Source organism: Thalassophryne amazonica, chromosome 18 (assembly GCF_902500255.1).
Source record: "Thalassophryne amazonica chromosome 18, fThaAma1.1, whole genome shotgun sequence".
In the NCBI taxonomy this organism is placed as follows: Eukaryota; Metazoa; Chordata; class Actinopteri; order Batrachoidiformes; family Batrachoididae; genus Thalassophryne; species Thalassophryne amazonica.
In genome coordinates this window covers 28,870,471-28,891,018 of record NC_047120.1, presented here as the reverse complement: position 1 = coordinate 28,891,018, position 20,548 = coordinate 28,870,471, and the positions used below count along the sequence as shown (strand labels likewise).

At 41.0% G+C, this 20,548-nt stretch overlaps 1 protein-coding gene across 1 annotated transcript in view; it reads right to left on the bottom strand.

The window, feature by feature from the left end:
- Positions 1-20,006, bottom strand: part of lhpp (phospholysine phosphohistidine inorganic pyrophosphate phosphatase) — a 101,990-nt gene extending 81,984 nt beyond the window's left edge. The window contains exons 1-5 of the mRNA XM_034194381.1: positions 19,862-20,006; positions 10,183-10,370; positions 1,745-1,898; positions 1,570-1,633; positions 1,370-1,462 (exon numbers count right to left, since the gene is read on the bottom strand). Coding sequence (XP_034050272.1) covers positions 1,370-1,462; positions 1,570-1,633; positions 1,745-1,898; positions 10,183-10,370; positions 19,862-20,004 — 642 coding nt within the window. The 5' untranslated portion in view covers positions 20,005-20,006. The remainder of the gene's footprint in view (positions 1-1,369; positions 1,463-1,569; positions 1,634-1,744; positions 1,899-10,182; positions 10,371-19,861) is intronic.
- Positions 20,007-20,548: the final 542 nt, after the last annotated feature.

Sequence of the window (20,548 nt, the reverse complement as noted above, 5' to 3'; positions counted from 1 at the left end):
TTCCTTTGATTTGAAATCCATTACCTTTCCTTGTTACTGGTTAAATAGAGCTTGATATTAGCTGGAAAAACTTAAGAAAAAGTGAGATACATTTTCCCCAAAAATACATTTTTTCTTATGTAAAAAATGCTTGACAAGATGATTTTTCTATTTAGACAGAAATTAAGTTGAATTTTCTTTATACAAGTCGTTTTGTTACTTTCTTAAATATCAGTTTTTGCAGTGATGACAAAGGTGAGGAGGTAGAGGAAAATCCCCAGCAGAGATAGCAAAAGTCCTGTCTGTCTGGGAGGAGATAAACCAATGCAGGGCCATACCTGAGATGCCTATCATGAAGTCTCGGGTGTGGTAATCTACTGTACAGCATGACCTGTGTCGTGATGTGTTGCGCTGGAGAGTAAACCCGTCTTTAACTGGTGCAGACAGGACACCAGAGGGGTGCCGGTGCGTGCAATTGCACAAAGAGAATTTTGAAATGTTCAAAAAAATATTTCACATACAAATGTTGTGCTATGTGGCGCGATCTAATCTCCAGCACGACATCCAGCTTGTCAAGTGGAGTAAACAAGATATGAACAGAGCGAGTGGTGACGTCAGCGGATCGCATCAGAGCGCAGCTCGTCTGAAGGATTATAACAAGAAGTTAAATGTTATAAACAGGAAGTGAGCAATTTCCTGCGTCAGAAGCCATAATGTCGTTATGCATCTGTAACAGGGCTGTTTCAGTGGAATGACTCTTTCTAATCATATACATAGGTCCATGATTTCCAAAACAGTTGTAAGTTGATTGACAACAACCTTTTCCAATATTTTACAAAAAAAAAGACAATTTAGAAATGGGCCTATAATTCTTCAACACCGATGGCTCAAAATTTGGTATATTTAAAATAGGCTGAATATAAATAGTAGGTATGTTTAAAATAGGAACGGACATAACCTGTAATCATTGATGATTTGACAATGGCTAATGCTGCAGGTCCAATAGTAGGTAAGACTTTAGTGAACAATCCTGTGAGCTATTGGATTTTCATTTTACCTTGCAGAAGAGTTCTAATTACCTTCCAGTCAAGTTTTTTTTTTCCATATAATACAAAATGTCAGATGCTGACTGGTGGGTTTATATTTTTGCAAATACTACTACAAATGTACTTGTACATATTGTTACAACCTACAGTCAGCAGACCTGCTGTCTGAACTGGTCTGTTAGTGAGAACTGAATACTCAGGAATCACAGCAGTTCAAAAGTATAGAATTCACTTCACTGTGCAGTGAAAACACAATCTGGCCACAGCAGAATACGCCGCAGTGACGTTCAAAAGTAATAAATGACAATTTAACCCACATCAACAAGTCTGGCAGTATTACATACCTCATGTGGTTGAAGCCCCATGTCATTGAGAACACCCTGGAAGAAGGATTGTGACGGCTTTCCGATTACTTCAGCCTCCAAATCACAAGCATACTACAGGGAACAAAGAGTAATAATTAATATCAATCATGATCTACTTATTCCAAGCTACGGTTACCACTTAAATCATAAAAAATGAGCATATTAAGCACTGACCGTACCTCCAGAGCCTTCATATAAACTCCTACATCCAGTTTCAAACCATCCGTCTCCTTGTAGTACCTCCTACGAAAAAAATAAACAAGTGTATCATCACAAACACTTCATGTTATGGTCTATGCAGTTTTGACCCTGTAATAACTAGAAAGATGTGAGATAAAGGAAGCGCCTTCTAACCCTTTGCCCAGTGAGAACAGCACTGGCTTCTCCAAATCAATGAGGACTCTGAAGGCATCGTTCAGGTTCTGGTAAGAAAATTTTTCGGCTGCATCGCCTATCACCACACAGTTTGGGTTGGTCTGGTCAACTATGTCAAACTCAGGGAGAAGCCCTGTGGAAGAGAAAGCAAAATCATGAACAATAAAAGTCGATAAGTGCGCAGGTGAAGGATAAACAACAGTTGTCTGAAGCCTGCGGTCTATTTCAGCCCTGTTTAGCCCTCAGCCGCGGCCATATTGTTGCTGCGTTGTCACCAGAACAGTACCTGCTGATTCAAGCCCGGTCGAGCTGTTTTCCGGCGATTTTTTTTTTATAGTGTGGAGCTTTTTTTTAAAGTCCTGTCTGGAAGATGATTTTTGTTTCCTTTTTTTTTTTTTTAAGTCCAATCTAAAGGTGTTTCTGAAGCAGCTGTGGGGGACACAGCATTTATGGCTTTGAGCCTTAGTTAGATGACAAACTTTGGAGGAAAAGCTTCAGTCTGACAACAGTCACGATATTGGCAGAGTTCAGAACACATATTGGTAATTAGAATTATAGTTGGTGATTGTTTTTATTTTGCCAGCTCTTTTGTTGTAATCAACTGAATAAAAAAAGAATAGTTTTACTATCTGTGAAATTAGAAAAAAGTGATGAGGAAGTGTGGATTTTTTTTTTTCTTAGAAACAGTTTCAAATCTGAAAAATGACAAGGGCCTGAAAATATCAGCCATTTTTAAAATACTGTTTTCCTTCTTAAATACGTTATTATTAAATATTAAAACCATTCACACAAGACGTAAATATATAGTCTTCCCTGTCCGTTTCATTGAGATCTTTTTTAAATGTATCCACCTTTACAAAACTACATCTGAAAAATAATTTAATTCCTTCTGTCCTGGTTCAAGAAAACGCTATTTGTTGCCACTTTGGTGGCAGGTTCCAGCACCAGCTGTAATCGGTTATCGCAGCTGATCGATCCAGTCTGTGCTGTTAATGAGCAGCTTTGTGCTGCAAGAAAAAGACTCCCAGTGCCTCATAACGTCTCAGTCTGCATGTGACGACATTACCCCATGATCCAGAAAACAATAAAATAATCTGAAGATCCTCAGTTTTGTCTCAGTGTGGAGTGGAGAAGCCAGGGACTCCGTGCAAGTGCGCGCTCGTCAATGTCAGCGTTCCACCTGCCATTCTGCCGGCTAAAAGTAACCACTGACACCAAAAGCATGGTGCAGCTCCGACCCGAACCACAGTGCTGTCAGTAGCGTATAAAAATCCATAAATTAATGGGACAATTAAGATGATGGTTCCGAAGCTGACGCCACTTCCTCCTCCTGCTTGTCCAATGTCGGCACGCCGGGAAGTTCCTGGTTGTTAGTGGCGCGCAGTTCAAAATCCGAATATTTATCTCTTCAAGAACTGCACACCAGGAAAGGATAAATTTCAAACTGTTTAATTTTAGTCTTAAATATTAATGAAAACATGGCATTACATGTCACCTACACTTTAAGGAAATGTTTAATCTAACCATTTGAGCTTTTTTTTTTTTCTGGAGGGTAATATTTAACTGTTTGAAAGAAAAATGAAAGCTTTCAGGTCTGTATTGTCAACATACTGTGTAAAAGGTTAGCCACTGGACCATTTATTTAGCGAATACAGGGTGTCCTGACCTGGATCAATTGCTGTCTTCTTGTATCTCAGGTATCTTTTTAGGCATCACCTGATAGCATCACCCTGTCTCTTTACAAATGTAATGCAATCTGATGCACTGACCAGTGTGCACAAAGAGACAACTCTCCAGAGTTCAACTCTCACACAGCTTCGTAACACTGGACATCCGATGCCTGTTATAGTTGCTGGCTCTCTTTGCAGACCACGTTTCCATTTGACTTAAAAGGCTGCATGACTGTCAGACCATCATAGGGCGGGGAACAACTCAGATTCAACTCCAGAAATTCATGTTTAGGTGTCTCTATTAATCATTACCTTTGAGTTGCAGAACAGCCTTTGTCTGGTTCAACATCATGCTAGGAAAATGACATTTTGGTGACAAAGCAGATGTGGTTGATGTGGGGAACACGACTCTTATCCAGCGATGAGTTCCTCAACCTCTTGAAACAAGACACTACAGCCCCATACACTACATCTCAATCAACTGAGGTCCCCAGAGACTTGTTGCCTGCTCTGGGATTCATACCCACTAGTTGCACTAGTGGCAAACCAATTAATTGGTTGGCCAATTACATGAATTTGGAGATAATTGGCGTTGGCAATTGTTTCATGTATGTGCTCATGAGACAAAGTGGGGAAAAAAAAAAAAAAAAAAAAAAAGCCCCCCCACCCCACCCCCCCCAAAAAAACCCCGCGGTGAGCTTCTTGGTATGGCTTCTTTGGAGAAATGACAGCGCTCCCCCTTGTGTCAATTTACATGCACAAGGGTGCCTTAAAACAGTGAATGATGTATTAAAACATTTGGAAATTTGCCAATTCTGGATATAATGTTACCCAAACAACTACTTATATATATATATATTTTTTTTTAATAATACGTTATTTTCAGTGCTACAGGGCTATCAACTCCAGAACATCAAGACTCACAAAGAGCTTTTTCCCGCATGCCATAACTGCACTAAACAATCATTGACAATAAACCCCCCCTTCCTTTCCCACCACCTTCCTGCATATGTTTACTTGCACGTTTACCTGGTTGCACTGCACTTTATACTTATGTATTTTAAATTGTTGTAAGTGTATTTTATTATGTAACTTTATTTTTTGTATGAGTACCTAGTGGAGTTGCAACCCTAATTTCGCTGTTCTACACTCAACAAAAATATAAACGCAACACTTTTGGTTTTGCTCCCATTTTGTATGAGATGAACTCAAAGATCTAAAACTTTTTCCACATACACAATATCACCATTTCCCTCAAATATTGTTCACAAACCAGTCTAAATCTGTGATAGTGAGCACTTCTCCTTTGCTGAGATAATCCATCCCACCTCACAGGTGTGCTATATCAAGATGCTGATTAGACACCATGATTAGTGCACAGGTGTGCCTTAGACTGCCCACAATAAAAGGCCACTCTGAAAGGTGCAGTTTTATCACACAGCACAATGCCACAGATGTCGCAAGATTTGAGGGAGCGTGCAATTGGCATGCTGACAGCAGGAATGTCAACCAGAGCTGTTGCTCGTGTATTGAATGTTCATTTCTCTACCATAAGCCGTCTCCAAAGGCGTTTCAGAGAATTTGGCAGTACATCCAACCAGCCTCACAACTGCAGACCACGTGTAACCACACCAGCCCAGGACCTCCACATCCAGCATGTTCACCTCCAAGATCGTCTGAGACCAGCCACTCGGACAGCTGCTGAAACAATCGGTTTGCATAACCAAAGAATTTCTGCACAAACTATCAGAAACTGTCTCAGGGAAGCTCATCTGCATGCTCGTCATCCTCATCGGGGTCTCGACCTGACTCCAGTTCGTCGTCGTAACCAACTTGAGTGGGCAAATGCTCACATTCGCTGGCGTGTGGCACGTTGGAGAGGTGTTCTCTTCACGGATGAATCCCGGTTCACACTGTTCAGGGCAGATGGCAGACAGCGTGTGTGGCGTCGTGTGGGTGAGCGGTTTTCTGATGTCAATGTTATGGATCGAGTGGCCCATGGTGGCGGTGGGGTTATGGTATGGGCAGGCATCTGTTATGGACGAAGAACACAGGTGCATTTTATTGATGGCATTTTGAATGCACAGAGATACCGTGACAAGATCCTGAGGCCCATTGTTGTGCCATACATCCAAGAACATAACCTCATGTTGCAGCAGGATAATGCACGGCCCCATGTTGCAAGGATCTGTACACAATTCTTGGAAGCTGAAAATGTCCCAGTTCTTGCATGGTCGTCATACTCACCGGACTTGTCACCCACTGAGCATGTTTGGGATGCTCTGGACCGGCGTATACGACAGTGTGTACCAGTTCCTGCCAATATCCAGCAACTTCGCACAGCCATTGAAGAGGAGTGGACCAACATTCCACAGGCCACAATTGACAACCTGATCAACTCTATGCGAAGGAGATGTGTTGCACTGCATGAGGCAAATGGTGGTCACACCAGATACTGACTGGTATCCCCCCCAATAAAACAAAACTGCACCTTTCAGAGTGGCCTTTTATTGTGGACAGTCTAAGGCACACCTGTGTACTAATCATGGTGTCTAATCAGCATCTTGATATGGCACACCTGTGAGGTGGGATGGATTATCTCAGCAAAGGAGAAGTGCTCACTATCACAGATTTAGACTGGTTTGTGAACAATATTTGAGGGAAATGGTGATATTGTGTATGTGGAAAAAGTTTTAGATCTTTGAGTTCATCTCATACAAAATGGGAGCAAAACCAAAAGTGTTGCGTTTATATTTTTGTTGAGTGTATAATCAATTCAATGACAATAAAGGCTTTCAATTCAATTCAATCTTAATTTAGTAGCTTCTTTTTTAGTTTTCTGCACTGTATCTCGACTGTATCCCTTGTCCACCTATAATGACTCACTATTACACTTTGCAGCCATATGTAAGTAAGTCCTTTCGACCACCGCTCCCTTGTTTTTCCACTCAGGGTCGCCACTGCAGATCCAAGGTGTTGTTGAACTGGCATGTTGAATTGGCATAAGTTTTACGCTGGATGCCCTTCCTGACACAGCTCCATATTACATGGACAAATGTGGCAAAGGTGGGGTTTGAACCAGGAACCTTCCACTCCGAAACTAAGCACACTAACCACTTGGCCATCACCCCGACAAACTCTGCAACTATATGTAGTTCTTCCATATTTCACTAGGAGTGAATATATAGAGAAATAAACACTACCATTGTCAGAAAACTTGAAGACTTGAACTCAGACATTGCAGACAGCAGTGTTAAACATATGTTCAGCTATTTGGGGCCTTTTTGGCATAATCGCCCATTGGCTGCACCATTCTCCCTCTTTAAAAAAATTTAATAAAATAATTTATATACATTTATATAATATATATGGGCCTTTTGTAGCATTTAAGATAAGATAAACTTTATTGATCTCACAGAGGAGAAATTCACGTTACGTCAGCTCTTAAAAAACACACAAGATGGGTGCAAGTAGAGGAACATGTTCATCAAGCAGCGTGTGCAAGGATAAGCAATAATAATAATACTTGTAACAGTACAAGACAAGAAAATGAGGAAGAAATAGAATATATACACACACACAAATATATATATACACACACGAGGTCTGTTAGAAAAGTATCCGACCTTTTTATTTTTTTGCAAAAACCTGATGGATTTTAATCACGTGTGCTTGCACGAGCCAACCTTGAACCTTCGTGTGCATGCGTGAATTTTTTTCACACCTGTTGATTGTGTCATTTGCTGGCAAGCAGCCTTTGTGTGAGGACGTGTGCGGTGCTCTCGGCGGATTTTATTGCAAGGAAAATGGCGGAACGACTGGAGCAGCGCTACTACATCAAATTTTGCCAGAAACTGGCGACAGCCAGGTGGAAACCATTCGGAAGATTCAGATGGCTTTCGGTGACGATCCTATGGGCATCACACAGATTAAGGAGTGGTACAACCGGTTTAAAGATGTCCGCACAACGGTGGAGAGCGAGCCACGCGCCGGTCGGCCATCAACATGCTGAAATGACTGGATCATTTCCAAAGTGAATGCTGTGGTGATGCGGGACCGTCGTGTGACTATCCGAGAAATTGCTGAAGAGGTGGACATCAGCACTTTTTCAGCACATTCCATTGTGACAGACGATTTGGCCACGAAAAGAGTGGCGGCGAAATTCATGCCAAAGCTGCTAACGGCGGAGCAAAAGCACCTCCGTGTTGAGGTCTCAGGACATGCTGGACTCCGAAAAATTATGCCCACCTCTTCCACAATTTCTCGGATAGTCACACGACTGAAAAGCCACCGAAGGCCGTCTGAATCTTCCAAATGGTTTCCACCTGGCTGTCGCCCAGTTTCATTTGATGTAGTAGCGCTGCTCCATCGTTCCCCCATTTTCCTTGCAATGAAAATCCGCCGAAAGCACAACACACGTCCTCACACAAAGGCTGCTTGCCAGCAAATGACGCAATGGACAGGCATGAAAAAATTCACGCATGCGCATGAAGGTTCAAGGTTGGCTAATGCAAGCACACGTGATTCAAATCCATCAGGTTTTTGCAAAAAATAAAAAGGTCAGATACTTTTCTAACAGACCTCGTATATGTATGTACATATATAAGTATATATGCATATATAAACATGATTGGGATTGAAAAAGAGATAGGAGCATCTTATTTACAATATGTGAAATGGCGTTTAGATGTGGTAAGGTGACATTAGTGCAGGGATTTGTAAATGAGTTGTTACTGCACATGATTTGTGGACATAATATTGCACATGATTGTGGACATATTATTTCATGTGGTTATTTCACAGTGTTATTGTACAGTCTGACAGCAGCAGGGAGGAACGACCTGCGGTATCGTTCCTTCTTGCACTGAGGGTGTCTCAGCCTGTCACTGAATGAGCTGTTCAGCTCCACTACAGTCCGGAGCAGAGGGTGAGAGGAGTTGTCCATGATGGATTTGAACTTGGCTAACACCCTCCTCTCAGCCACCTCCTCCAGAGGACAGCCCAGGACAGAGCTAGACTTCCTGACCAGCTTCTTCATTCTCTTTCTCTTTCAGAGACATATTAAAACTACAATATCTGTAACAGTATAGTAGCTAGGTCCTTCAAATTTTGGTAATTTCTGGTACTGCTGGTCCTGAATTTGGACTCAGGAATGTGACTCAAGTTTAACATAGAATGCTGGGTCCCATAATTTCCGATAATTTTGACTGTGTAAATCCAGCAGCAGGTCTGAATACCTACAGAAACCACAGTGTAAAAAGCAAGAAAATTAAGTTTTATACACAGCTTCTCATATGTAAAATCAGGTGCAGTTTCAGCGATATTACAACTCAAATATTTGCGGGGAGGTTTTTGTTGTTTTTTTAAAATCAATGTTCCATACTATATTCCCATTGTAAGAGTCTATGTCAAATTTATTTATTTTGGAAGAACAACTCAGTTGAATGACTGCCCAGCATAAACAGTAGAATATAGTAAGCAACAGGGATGCTCCACCTAGAAAGACGTCTACACATTTGTTGCTGCTTGGTTGCATTCCAAAAACTGCACAGTTGCTCAACCGTGTGCCACACTAAGCCCAAGTGATTAAACAGTTATTCACCTGAATATCTCTGCAGCTACCGACAATGTAAACCATACCACTCCATTTAGTTGCCACATGCTTCATTGAAATTCTCACACCCACAAACAGCTGTAGGTATTTCACAATAAAATATCACTGTTTATGAGGTCTAACACATTATTTATTGTCTGTCAGTGTACACCCAGCCTCACAGCATATGACTGCTGGGATAGGCTCTTACAAATGGATGGATGGAATGCCCACAAGAAAGAAATTTGAGTCCCCATTATGTCCAGTCATCTTTTGCCTTAAATCAATGTCATTTTCACTAATGCGGGCTCAATGTTGTAGAATAGAATGCATTTTTGTCCATTTTATGAGCAGTACCATCTTTAAGAAAGTAGTATACATCTGGAAATACTGTTTTACTGCTAGCCAAAAACTGTGGACATGGCTTCTTTTTGGCTCACGTTATAGTGGGAGTTCAGAAACATTTCTTTGTGTGTGTGTTCATTTGTACTACTATTCCTCTGAGGTCCATTCACCAATTTCCACCAGATATGATATGTGGATGATAGTCAACCACAGAATTGTACTCAAAGGGTTTCTTTTGGCCAACGTTAAGGCCAATGGTTTCAAAAGTCAAAAGTATATTGTCCCCCCAAATTTATATCAAACTTGGCACACATATGGGGTAGATTCTGGAATTGCCCAGCAAGATCAAATTGGGGTCAACATCATATCTGCCTGTTTGTTGTTTGGCTTTCTCCTCCCAGATCCTTTTGCTGATTTCTACCCAAACATGGCATATCAATTCAGGTTGGATCTGAAATTTCTGTTAAAGTAAAATAATCATTTTGTCAAAGGTCAATTAATTTTATTTTTCAACCCAAATTGGACCACATGTAGCACACATTTAGGTGGATTCCAGAATTGTCCTGTCAAGGTCAGCCAAAGGTCAATAATTTGAATGAAGTTCAAGGTCACTAGGCTCAAATATCAGATTAAAGGAGCTGTTTCCGTGTACTTATACGGAGTCTTTATCATCTAGAGCTTGGGACCACAACATGCATACATGCATTCACATTATGGCAAACAGCTTTTAGGCAAAACAAAAAGATGCTGAAAATAACTCCGAGGCACTGTGAAAATCTGAAATAAAATTTAAAAAAAGAAATCTTTACCATCATACACCAGCAGATGAGGTCGCAATCCTCTCTCCTTGAGAACAGCAATGACTGCAGGGGCTGGAGAAAAGACCTCAGAAACAGAGATGTCAAAGCCCAGTCTTTGGAGTTTTGCTACAAACTTCTCTCTAGTGGCCTGAGTCTCATTAGTGCAGAAGCGCAGCTTCAGGTCAGATGATTTGAGCCTTTAAAGAGTCAGAAGGTTAGAAAGAGACTGTTAACATGGCAATAAATAATAAAATAGATGCTATTTGAAATCCTGTCAATAAAGGTTTTCAGTAAACAAAACAAAAAATAGCTAAAACGTTACTGTACAGGAACTGGACTTCTTCCCTTGTTGGTCTTCAAGACGTTTTGTCTAAGTGATGTCACTTTGGCACTGTTTGACGCCATAACAGGCCACTTGAGCTCCAGCGCAGTACACTGGACCTTGACTGATTTCAAAAAGCAGCTCTTGCTTAGTCATGTTTGGTGTTGACTTTTCCTGAGCATGCAGACAACCTGGCAAAAGTGGTGTGCCTTGGTGGACTTCCAGCCCCTTCTATACTACCCACTCTCAGCTCAGGACAAACCAGGTACGCCTGGTATAACTCAATGTAACTGGACAAATTTGGTGTACAGTCTTGATACCTCGGGGTAATTCTTTCCGTGCTCAGCATGACAATTGGATGCCAAGTTGGGCTAAGCCTGCACCAGGCTGCTTGGAACTGAGCATGAGGCAGCTGAACCTCCAAAAATGTTCAGTAGGTTCAAAACTGGAACAAGTTTATCCAACCTTTCCTGACTTATGCCGATGTCGGCCAACCAGTATGCTGACCTTCCCTTGGGACACACAAGCCATGTAAAGGTACCGCGCAGGAAGACTTGGCACCGAACACAGACAACTGTTCAACAAGAAAGATCACGGTAAGAGTGTTTCATGATAGTCACTGAAGTCTACTCATCTCCAGAGGGTTGTTGGTGTGTTCTCCATGACAGATGTGTATTGAGTGAGGAAGGGACAAAATACACAAGTGAAAGGAAGATGGTGGCAGATGTCCTCATGGTTGAAGAAAGGTTTTTAGAATTTCAGATAGTTGGCTTCTTTTTTACAGATCTCTCAAACTACAACCCCAATTCCAATGAAGTTGGGATGTTGTGTAAAATGTAAATAAAAACAGAATACAATGATTTGCAAATCCTCTTCAACCTATATTCAATTGAATACACCACAAAGACAAGATATTTAATGTTCAAAGTGATAAACTTTATTGTTTTTGTGCAAATATTTGCTCATTTTGAAATTGATGCCTGCAACACGTTTCAAAAAAGTTGGGATGGAGAAACAAAAGACTGGGAAAGTTGATGAATGTTCAGAGAACACCTAACTGGAAACAGGTGAGCGTCATGATTGGGTATAAAAGGAGCATCCCCAAAAGGCTCAGACATTCACAAGCAAAGATGGGGTGAGGATCACCACTTTGTGAATAACTGCATGAAAAAAATAGTCTATAACAGTTTAAGAACAATGTTTTAACGTTCAACTGCAAGGAATTCAGGGATTCCATCATCTACAGTCCATAATGTAATCAGAAGATTCAGAGAATCTGGAGAACGTTTTATGCGCAAGCGGCAAGGCCGAAAACCAACATTGAATACCTGTGACCTTTGATCCATCAGACGGCACTGCATTAAAAACCGACATCATTGTGTAACGGATCTTACCGCGTGGGCTCAGGAACACTTCAGAAAACCACTGTCAGTTAAGATAGTTCGTCGCTACATCTACAAGTGCCAGTTAAAACTCTACCATGCAAAGCGAAAGCCATACATCAACAACATCCAGAAACACTGCCGCCTTTTCTGGGCCCAAGCTCATTTGAAATGGACAGACGCAAAGTAGAAATGTGTGCTGTGGTCTGATGAGTCCACATTTCAAATTGTTTTTGGAAATCATGGATGCTGTATCCTCCGGACAAAAGAGGAAAAAGACCACCCAGATTGTTAACAGCGCAAAGTTCAAAAGCCAGCATCCGTGATGGTATGGGGGTGTGTTAGTGCCCATAGCATGGGCAACTTACACATCTGTGATGGCACCATCAATGCTGAAAGGTACATCCAGGTTTTGGAATAACACATGCTGCCATCCAAGCAACGTCTTTTTCAGGGACGTCTCTGCTTATTTCAGCAAGAGAATGCCAAGCCACATTCTGCATGTGTTACAACAGCGCGGCTTTGTCGTAAAAGAATGTGGGTACTAGACTGTCCTGCCTGCAGTCCAGACCTATCGCCAATTGAAAATGTGTGGTGCATTATGAAGCGCGACCCCGGACTGGTGAACAACTGAAGTCGTACATCAAGCAAGAATGGGAAAGAATTCCACCTACAAAGCTTCAACAATTAGTGTCCTCAGTTCCCAAAGGCTTATTGAGTGTTGTTAGAAGGAAAGGTGATGTAACATAGTGGTAAACATACCACTGTCCCAGCTTTTTTGAAATGTGTTGCAGGCATCCATTTCAAAATGAGCAAATATTTGCACAAAAACAATAAAGTCTATCAGTTTGAACAATAAATATCTTGTCTTTGTGGTGTATTCAATTGAATATAGGTTGAATAGGATTTGCAAATCATATACTGTTTTTATTTACATTTTTTACAACGTCCCAACTTCATTGGGGTTGTATCTATACTCTTGTCTGTCTTGTCCAAAATGTGCATCTTATTGTCCTCAATACACTGATCTCCTGGGACAAAACATGTCACAGTACTTGGGTGCTGATTAGATACACATCAATTCTTAAGAAATACGAATTCTCCAAGTATTGCAATTCGACAATACGATATACTGTGATTTATCCATAGGATAAATGGGATTGATCGATTTCAAATTCAAAATGCACTTAAAAGCAAAATACACATTTGACAGTACATGTAAATTTCCAAAGATAACATAAAAAAGTCCAAAATGTTATTAAAGTAAACAATTAGCTATTTTTTTGATAACTTTCATAAATGGATCTTTGACAGTAAAGTTGACAGTAATGGTCTGTGCAGCAACAGGTAAACTATTCCATTCAGTGGCACCAGTGAATTTAAAAGAATGTTAAATACACTGGTCTTCTGGAGACTATACATCTTAGCTCATATTTACAGAAATAATCCACATCACATTTCATTAATTTTTTTGTGAAGGGACAGTGCAAGTTCATGTACGTCACCATACAGTGATGTAAACAAGCCAGTTTATAGCCATCAGCTAATTTCCATCTGTTGTCCCTGGTAGATGTTCCACAGCATGTTTTGATTGTGGGAGGAAACCAGAGTGCCCAAAGGAAACCCACCCAGACAGGAAGAACATGCAAACTTCACACTGAAAGGGTAGGAAGTGATCCCACAATGTTCGTGCTGTGAGGCATCAGTGATAACCACTAAGTCACTGTGATGCGGCCTCCCTCGGCACACTCAGCTGGAGTTCTCTCCAACTCCTCGCCTTAGCCTACCCTGTGTTTGGCACATGACTACCCAGCTCATTTCAGCCATTTGATAACATATTTCAACTTTTGTGTTTCTCAAGCTGTGTCATTACATTAGCATTTTGAGGAGGCTCAGTAAAACCATACTTGAAAAGTCCTGGAAGCAGCACACACAGTTGCATCTTGGAATGGTTCTCTGGAGATGAACATTTTGTACATAGGTGAAGGATAGGGGTGTTTGTGGAACTGTAGGCATCATAATATTGGAGTAACTGTCATGTGATACTGCATTTGTGAAGACTTGCAACATGGGGAGCAAAGGGGGCATCTAAACTGGATATTTGAGTAACTTTTTGTGGCCACAGGGCCAGTTCATTTTAATTTGGTTAGCAAGTCTTAATGCTTAAACGAAGTGTATATTTTGCCGGATCCGGCAAACACGCACATAGCGATATTTGACCGGACCTCCTCGCTGATTGGCTAGTTCAAATGATGTCATCTTAGAGGGTATTTCAACATAGCGGCGTGTTGCGGCGCCCTTGGCATTGAGTGTTCGTGCTAATTTTTCATCTTTAAATGTCATTTTGGGTGCCATGAAGTCGTTTGAATCGGAACAGAAAATCACCTACTAGCGCAGGTTCTCTAGGACACTAAAAGCAGCTCAAAAACGTGGCATAGCCGTGCCCGAAATTATTTCCACCATGTGGCAAAAATTACTGGCCGTGGCTACGGGTACGGTCCCGTATCTACAGAGACCGTTCTAAAGATATGGAGGGTATTCCCCGGTGACGTCATGTCTTACCGACCAATCAGAATGCGCAAATATGTCCGTACCCATGCGCACCTGTCATTATTGTATGCCTCGCTTAAGGCTTAAAGCCTTTGAAACAATCCCTGTAAGCCTTAACTTTCACAGGCCGCTAATGCTACTGTATACGAAATTCAATGGGAGCAGTGTGAGTTTGGTAGCTGAAATTTTTGCCCCCGTTTGACCCACGCATGTGCAGATGCATTGTGCATTTCGCTTATTCTCCTCTGTCTGTACCTTTTGCACTCCCGCAAAAGATACGGATGTACGTATCCTTAGCCACTTCAAAAATGATTTCCACCGTGCCTGAAATTATTTCCACCGGCACTTTTCGCCACGCGGTGGAAATAATTTTTGCAGTCTTGGTAATTTTCTGTGTAGGGCCAGGATGATAAACAAAAGCTGCAAATTAAGACAGAATAAAAATGAAAATGCAGAAGTCCACGTCAGCACGTGTGTTTATCCTGTTTTTTTTTTTTCTCCTCTGTGAGTGTCATGTCTGCATAACCTTCGATCAGTCCACCCCTGAAAATAGTGAATGGTAAAATATGCCAATTTTCAATAATGAAAATCACCAATATTGAGCTACTATCAAGAATGTGAAATAAGGAGATCTTAAACTCTGATCGCCTTTAAGTTCCCGCCTGACCACGGCCATTCCGTCGTGAATAAATTTAGACGGCCGGCAAAACAGCGCAACCTGCCATTTTGCCGGTGCCGCATATGGTGAAATATGGTCCAGTTCAACTTTGCCGAGGGCACCGCCATGTTGAAATAAACCATACGATGACGTCATTTGAACTAACCAATCTGCGAGGAGAACAGGTGTCCCATCGAGATGAGGTGAACGTTGAGATGAGGTGCATCGCGCTACTGCGCATGCGCACATCGCTCTACCCCGGACTTGAAGATGTCACCCGTCGAGATGAGGTGCCTCGCGCAACTGCACATGGGGAGATGATGTAACTCGCTCGACATGCAACTGCGCATGTGCATTTTGTTTTTGTTTAGTTGTCCGACTTGCGCAGACTTTACCTACGTGGTGAATAATAAGCGGAGCGCAGTTTCACAATTATCTTTTCTTTATTAAACTTGAGCATGGCCTCTCTTCAGGACATGCTGAACTCAACTGCATAGGATGCGTGATTACATCACATCAATGAGACTGATTGGCTGAACCATATACATATTGATAACATTCCATATCAAATAAGAGCATCACAGAATCACGTTTAACACCCCCACTCGCTCTTATCTCATCACATCACATAGAAAACAAAACAACAACTCATTAAACCTGAAGCAAAACATTCCATTACATTCAATTACCAAACATGCTTCTTGAAAAACCTCTCAACTTCAGCTTAGTAGCTGGCTTGGTCAAAACATCAGCAATCATTTGCTCAGCAGGACAATACTCCAAAATAAACCTTCCATTGTTTACATTTTCCCTTATGAAGTGGTACTTAATGTCAATATGCTTACACCGCTGTGTGTTCACTGGGTTCTTGGCCAATGCTATGGCTCTTCGTACACCTCTGTCTGTACATATTGATTATTGTCAATACCACTAAGCAGTTGCTCTAGGTAAATGCCTTCCTGTATGGCTGATGCTAAGGCCATATATTCTGCCTCACAGGTTGATAAAGCCACTGTTGGTTGTTTTCTTGTTTTCCAGGAAATCAAAGAGCTACCCTCATTTAGACTGGCACAATATCCTGACGTACTTCGCCTATCTACCGAATCTGATGCCCAGTCAGCATCACTGTAGACTCTTAGACCTAGTTTTTCTGTGTCATTTCTCCTGAAGTACAATTCCTTTTTCATTGTACCTTTGAGGTATCTAAACACATGTTTAACAGTGTTCCAGTGCTCAACAGTTGGTTCAGCAAAGTGCTGGGAGAGTTTACTGACCACAAAACTAATGTCTGGTCTAGTGCATGTGGACAAGTAAATTAAACTTCCTACTGCCTCCCTGTACTTTCTTGGCTCTTGCATTTTTTTCTGCATTTTCTGTGTATTCAAGTTTTGGTTCACATGGTGTTTCTCTAGACTTGCAATCCTGCATCCTGTACTAGCTCTAGGGGCTTCTTTGCTTTCCTATCTGGCTCCCTATTTCGTGTCTGTGTGACTTTTCCTTGTGTGCACACCTCACATGACTGATTCAACCCAGATGAACCTCCTTTAATCTCCATGCCCTTCACCACACCTTGTAAATTTTTTACATCCTCATAATTACAATGACCCAATATTTGATGCCAGGTCTGTACATCATGACACACTTTACATTGGTCAGCATCATTCTCAGCAGTTGGTAAGTAATACAAGTTACCACTCTTATGCATGTCAAACCTGCGACCGTCTTTGGTGAGTATGCGACTGTCCCCTTTCTCGAAGATCACCGTCGCGCCTCCGTTGGTTGCTCTTGACACTGAGAAGATGTCGTGTGGGTATGAAGGCATGTAGAATGCATCCTGTAGCTGCGCTCTGCGTTGCTTTCCAGCGCTGTCTAGCAGGTGGATCACCGCGGTTCCTCTCTGTTGCGCCATCCTGCTGCACTTGCTTCCATCCGCTAACTCCACGGAGTGGGTGCTTGGCTGGAACGAGTGGTCGAAGCTCTCAAACTTGTTGATGTCGTTCACGATGTGGGAAGTTGCTCCCGCGTCCACCATAATCCCCTTCATCTTTACATTGCCCAGTGGTCTCTCTCTCTGGACGTACTTGGCCATGAAGAGGGAATCGTGGTCTCCATCTTGCTTCTCCGCAAATTTCCTGGCACCATCTTGCCCATGCCTTTTCTTGCAGAGTGACTCTACATGCAAGGTGTTCTTGCAGTAACCGCACCACACTTTCCTGTAGCATTTTCGCGACCTGTGCCCCTTTGTTCTACACTTGTAGCACGTAATGTCTGCATCTTCATCTTTTCTGCTACTTTCTGGTTTGCTTTGGCCTTTGCCCTGTCTTGCATGCATCTTCATCACATTATCTGTACTCGGTTCTGTCATTTTCATTTTCTCCGACTCTTCATAAATTCGCAGCCTTCTCTTGAAGTCGGCGAACGTGACATTTTCTTCATTCTGTGTCACACGCACAGCTAGCGGCTTAAACGAGTCTGGTAGCCCGCCTAGTACCATGGCCACGATCAGTCCATCACTGAGGGCTTCCCCTGCTTCTCTTAACGCTGTAATGATGTTCTCTGCCCTTATCAAATAGTCTGTAAGTCTCTTTTCCCTCCATTCGTAATTTTGTCAGCGATGTGTACATCGCTGAACCTGTTGATGGTTCCTTGAACCTGCTTTAAAACTCGAGGAGACCGATCTTTTAAAGCCGTAGCGCCTCGTCACTGGAACGAACTCCCTCTGTCCCTGCGATCCCTGGACTCTGTTGAGATGTTCAAAAAGCAACTAAAGACTCTACTTTTTAAACAGGCTTTTCATGGCCAATAATCTTTTAGTACTGAGTGTGTATTTTTACGGTATATTTTTAATGTTTTACCTTGTAAAGCGCTTTGTGACCCCTGTCTGTGAAAAGCGCTATATAAATAAAGTTTACTTACTTACTTACTTACATGTTAATGATTCTGGGTTTGCTTTTCCCGGCGTAACGTTCTCTCAATATGTTTAGTGCTTTTCTGCCATCTTCAGCAGCCTTGTGTCTGATCAGCGAAAGGCTTTTGTCGTCGATCAGCCTTACCAGTTCGACGCAGCAGTCGGCATTCTTTCGCCGGTCATCATCGTTTGGCTGAGCTGGTTCTTCTAATATTGTCCCTTTTAGCTTCAGGATGTGTAGGCAACTTAAAAACCGTGTTTCCCACAGGTCGTATTTCTCCTCGGACCCATCAAACAGCAGCTGTGGTGCTAGAACTCCAGTGACTCGGCTAGCCATCTTTCACTGTGACCCTGCCAATTTTTCTTCTCAGCTCAAAACTTTACTTTATCGCGTAATACGTCGCGCTTAACTACCTTACTACTCACGCTCGCTCATCTTCAGCCCTGGGCCCATAACCTGTTAAGGTGTCCGACTTGCGCAGCCTTTACCTACGTGGTGAATAATAAGCGGAGCGTAGTTTCACAATTATCTTTTCTTTATTAAACTTGAGCATGGCCGCTCTTCAGGACATGCTGAACTCAACTGTATAGGATGCGTGATTACATCACACGCTACATCACATCGATGAGACTGATTGGCTGAACCATATAAATATTGATAACATTCCGTATCAAAATAAGAGTGTCACAGAATCACGTTTAACAGTTTTTTCCGTCAAAGTTTTTTTATTAATTGTATTCAGTGTATTTATAGCCTAGTAAGTAAAACATTTTCTGTATTTTATGTTAGGAGCATAAATGTATGTATATTTGCCTGTGGAAATAAGCTAACTCCAGGTTAAAGATACTTATCGCTTTATAGTGAGTAGATTTTATACATTACTACATTCGGATGAACAATTTATACATTTAGTTGCCCATCAAAATAACAGAACTTCATCAAGTAATTTTTTCTCATTGCACACATATGCAGTTACGCGAGGAACCTCATCTCGACGACGCACCTCCGCTCGACAGAACACTGGTCAAATATTGCTAGGTGCGTGTTTGCCGGATCCAGTGTTCTGTCGAGATGAGGTTCCTCGCGTAACTGCATATGTGTGCAATGAGAAAAAATTACTTGATGAAGTTCTGTTATTTTGATGGTCAATTAAATGTATAAATTGTTCATCCAAACATAGTAATGTATAAAATCTACTCACTATAAAACAATAAGTATTTTTAACCTGGAGTTAGCTCATTTCCACAGGCAAAATATACATATACATACATTTATGCTCCTAACATAAAATACAGAAAATGTTTTACTTACTAGGCTGTAAATACACTGAATACAATTAATAAATAAATAAATAAAACTTTGACAAAAAATGCGCATGCGCAGTTGCACGTCAAGCGAGTTACATCATCTCCCCCATATGTGCAGTTGCGCGAAGGACCTCATCTCGACGGGTGACGTCTTCAAGTCCGGGGTAGAGCGATGTGCGCATGCGCAGTAGCGCGACGCACCTCATCTCGACGGGACACTGGCAAAATATAACTAATTAAACAGTTTTCACCAGCCACCAGAAAAAAAAAGACTTAATTCTAAAAAACAACAAAGTTGTAAATATTAATCACATCCAGTTGTTGAGAAATGCTGGGTTCTAGAGAGGCAAAATCTGATCAATTTTCTGGTCCAGTTAGCGTTGGCATACGAATAATACTTTGACATCTTAATCTTTCGGCGTTGAGGAGGACAGCTAAATGTTATCTTCGACACGGGATGAAGGTTTAAAAAGGAAGCATATTTATCCACAACACCTGCATGGGTTTATAAGTGTACTAGCATGTTTATCGCTAAACATTCGCTCATTATTTTAACTTACTTTTTCACTGCGTCCACAGAGCCAGCAATAGCCACTCCGTCACCCTCCCCGCTGTCATATAAAACACCGCAAAGGTCCAAAATAACACCTTTCAAACGCTTTACAGACTCTAACCAGCCTGCGTCGGCCATGATGGTGCGCATGCGCAAACGCGTACGTAAGTACGTACGTAAACAAATACACACACATACATCTTCCAACAGCTGACGCTATTATTATTATTATTATTATTATTATTATTATGTTTTCAATAGTGAATTTGCAAACGATATCCAAGTAAGTCACAAAATAAGTAAATAAGTAACAAATAATTTTAGTAAGTAGCCTAGAGAGTAAGCAAGCAGGTTTATAAGTAAATGACCCATATATATAATATATATATATATATATATATATATATATATATATATATATATATAATAATAATAATATATAATATAATAATATATAATATATATATATTATATATATATATATATATATATATATATATTATATTATATTATATTATATATATTATATATTATATATTATATTATATTATCATCTCAGCTGCTCTCATCACGCATTTTACATATATATATATATATATATATATATATATATATATATATATATATATATATATATATATATATATATATATATATATATATATATATATATATATATATACAGTTCCCTCCA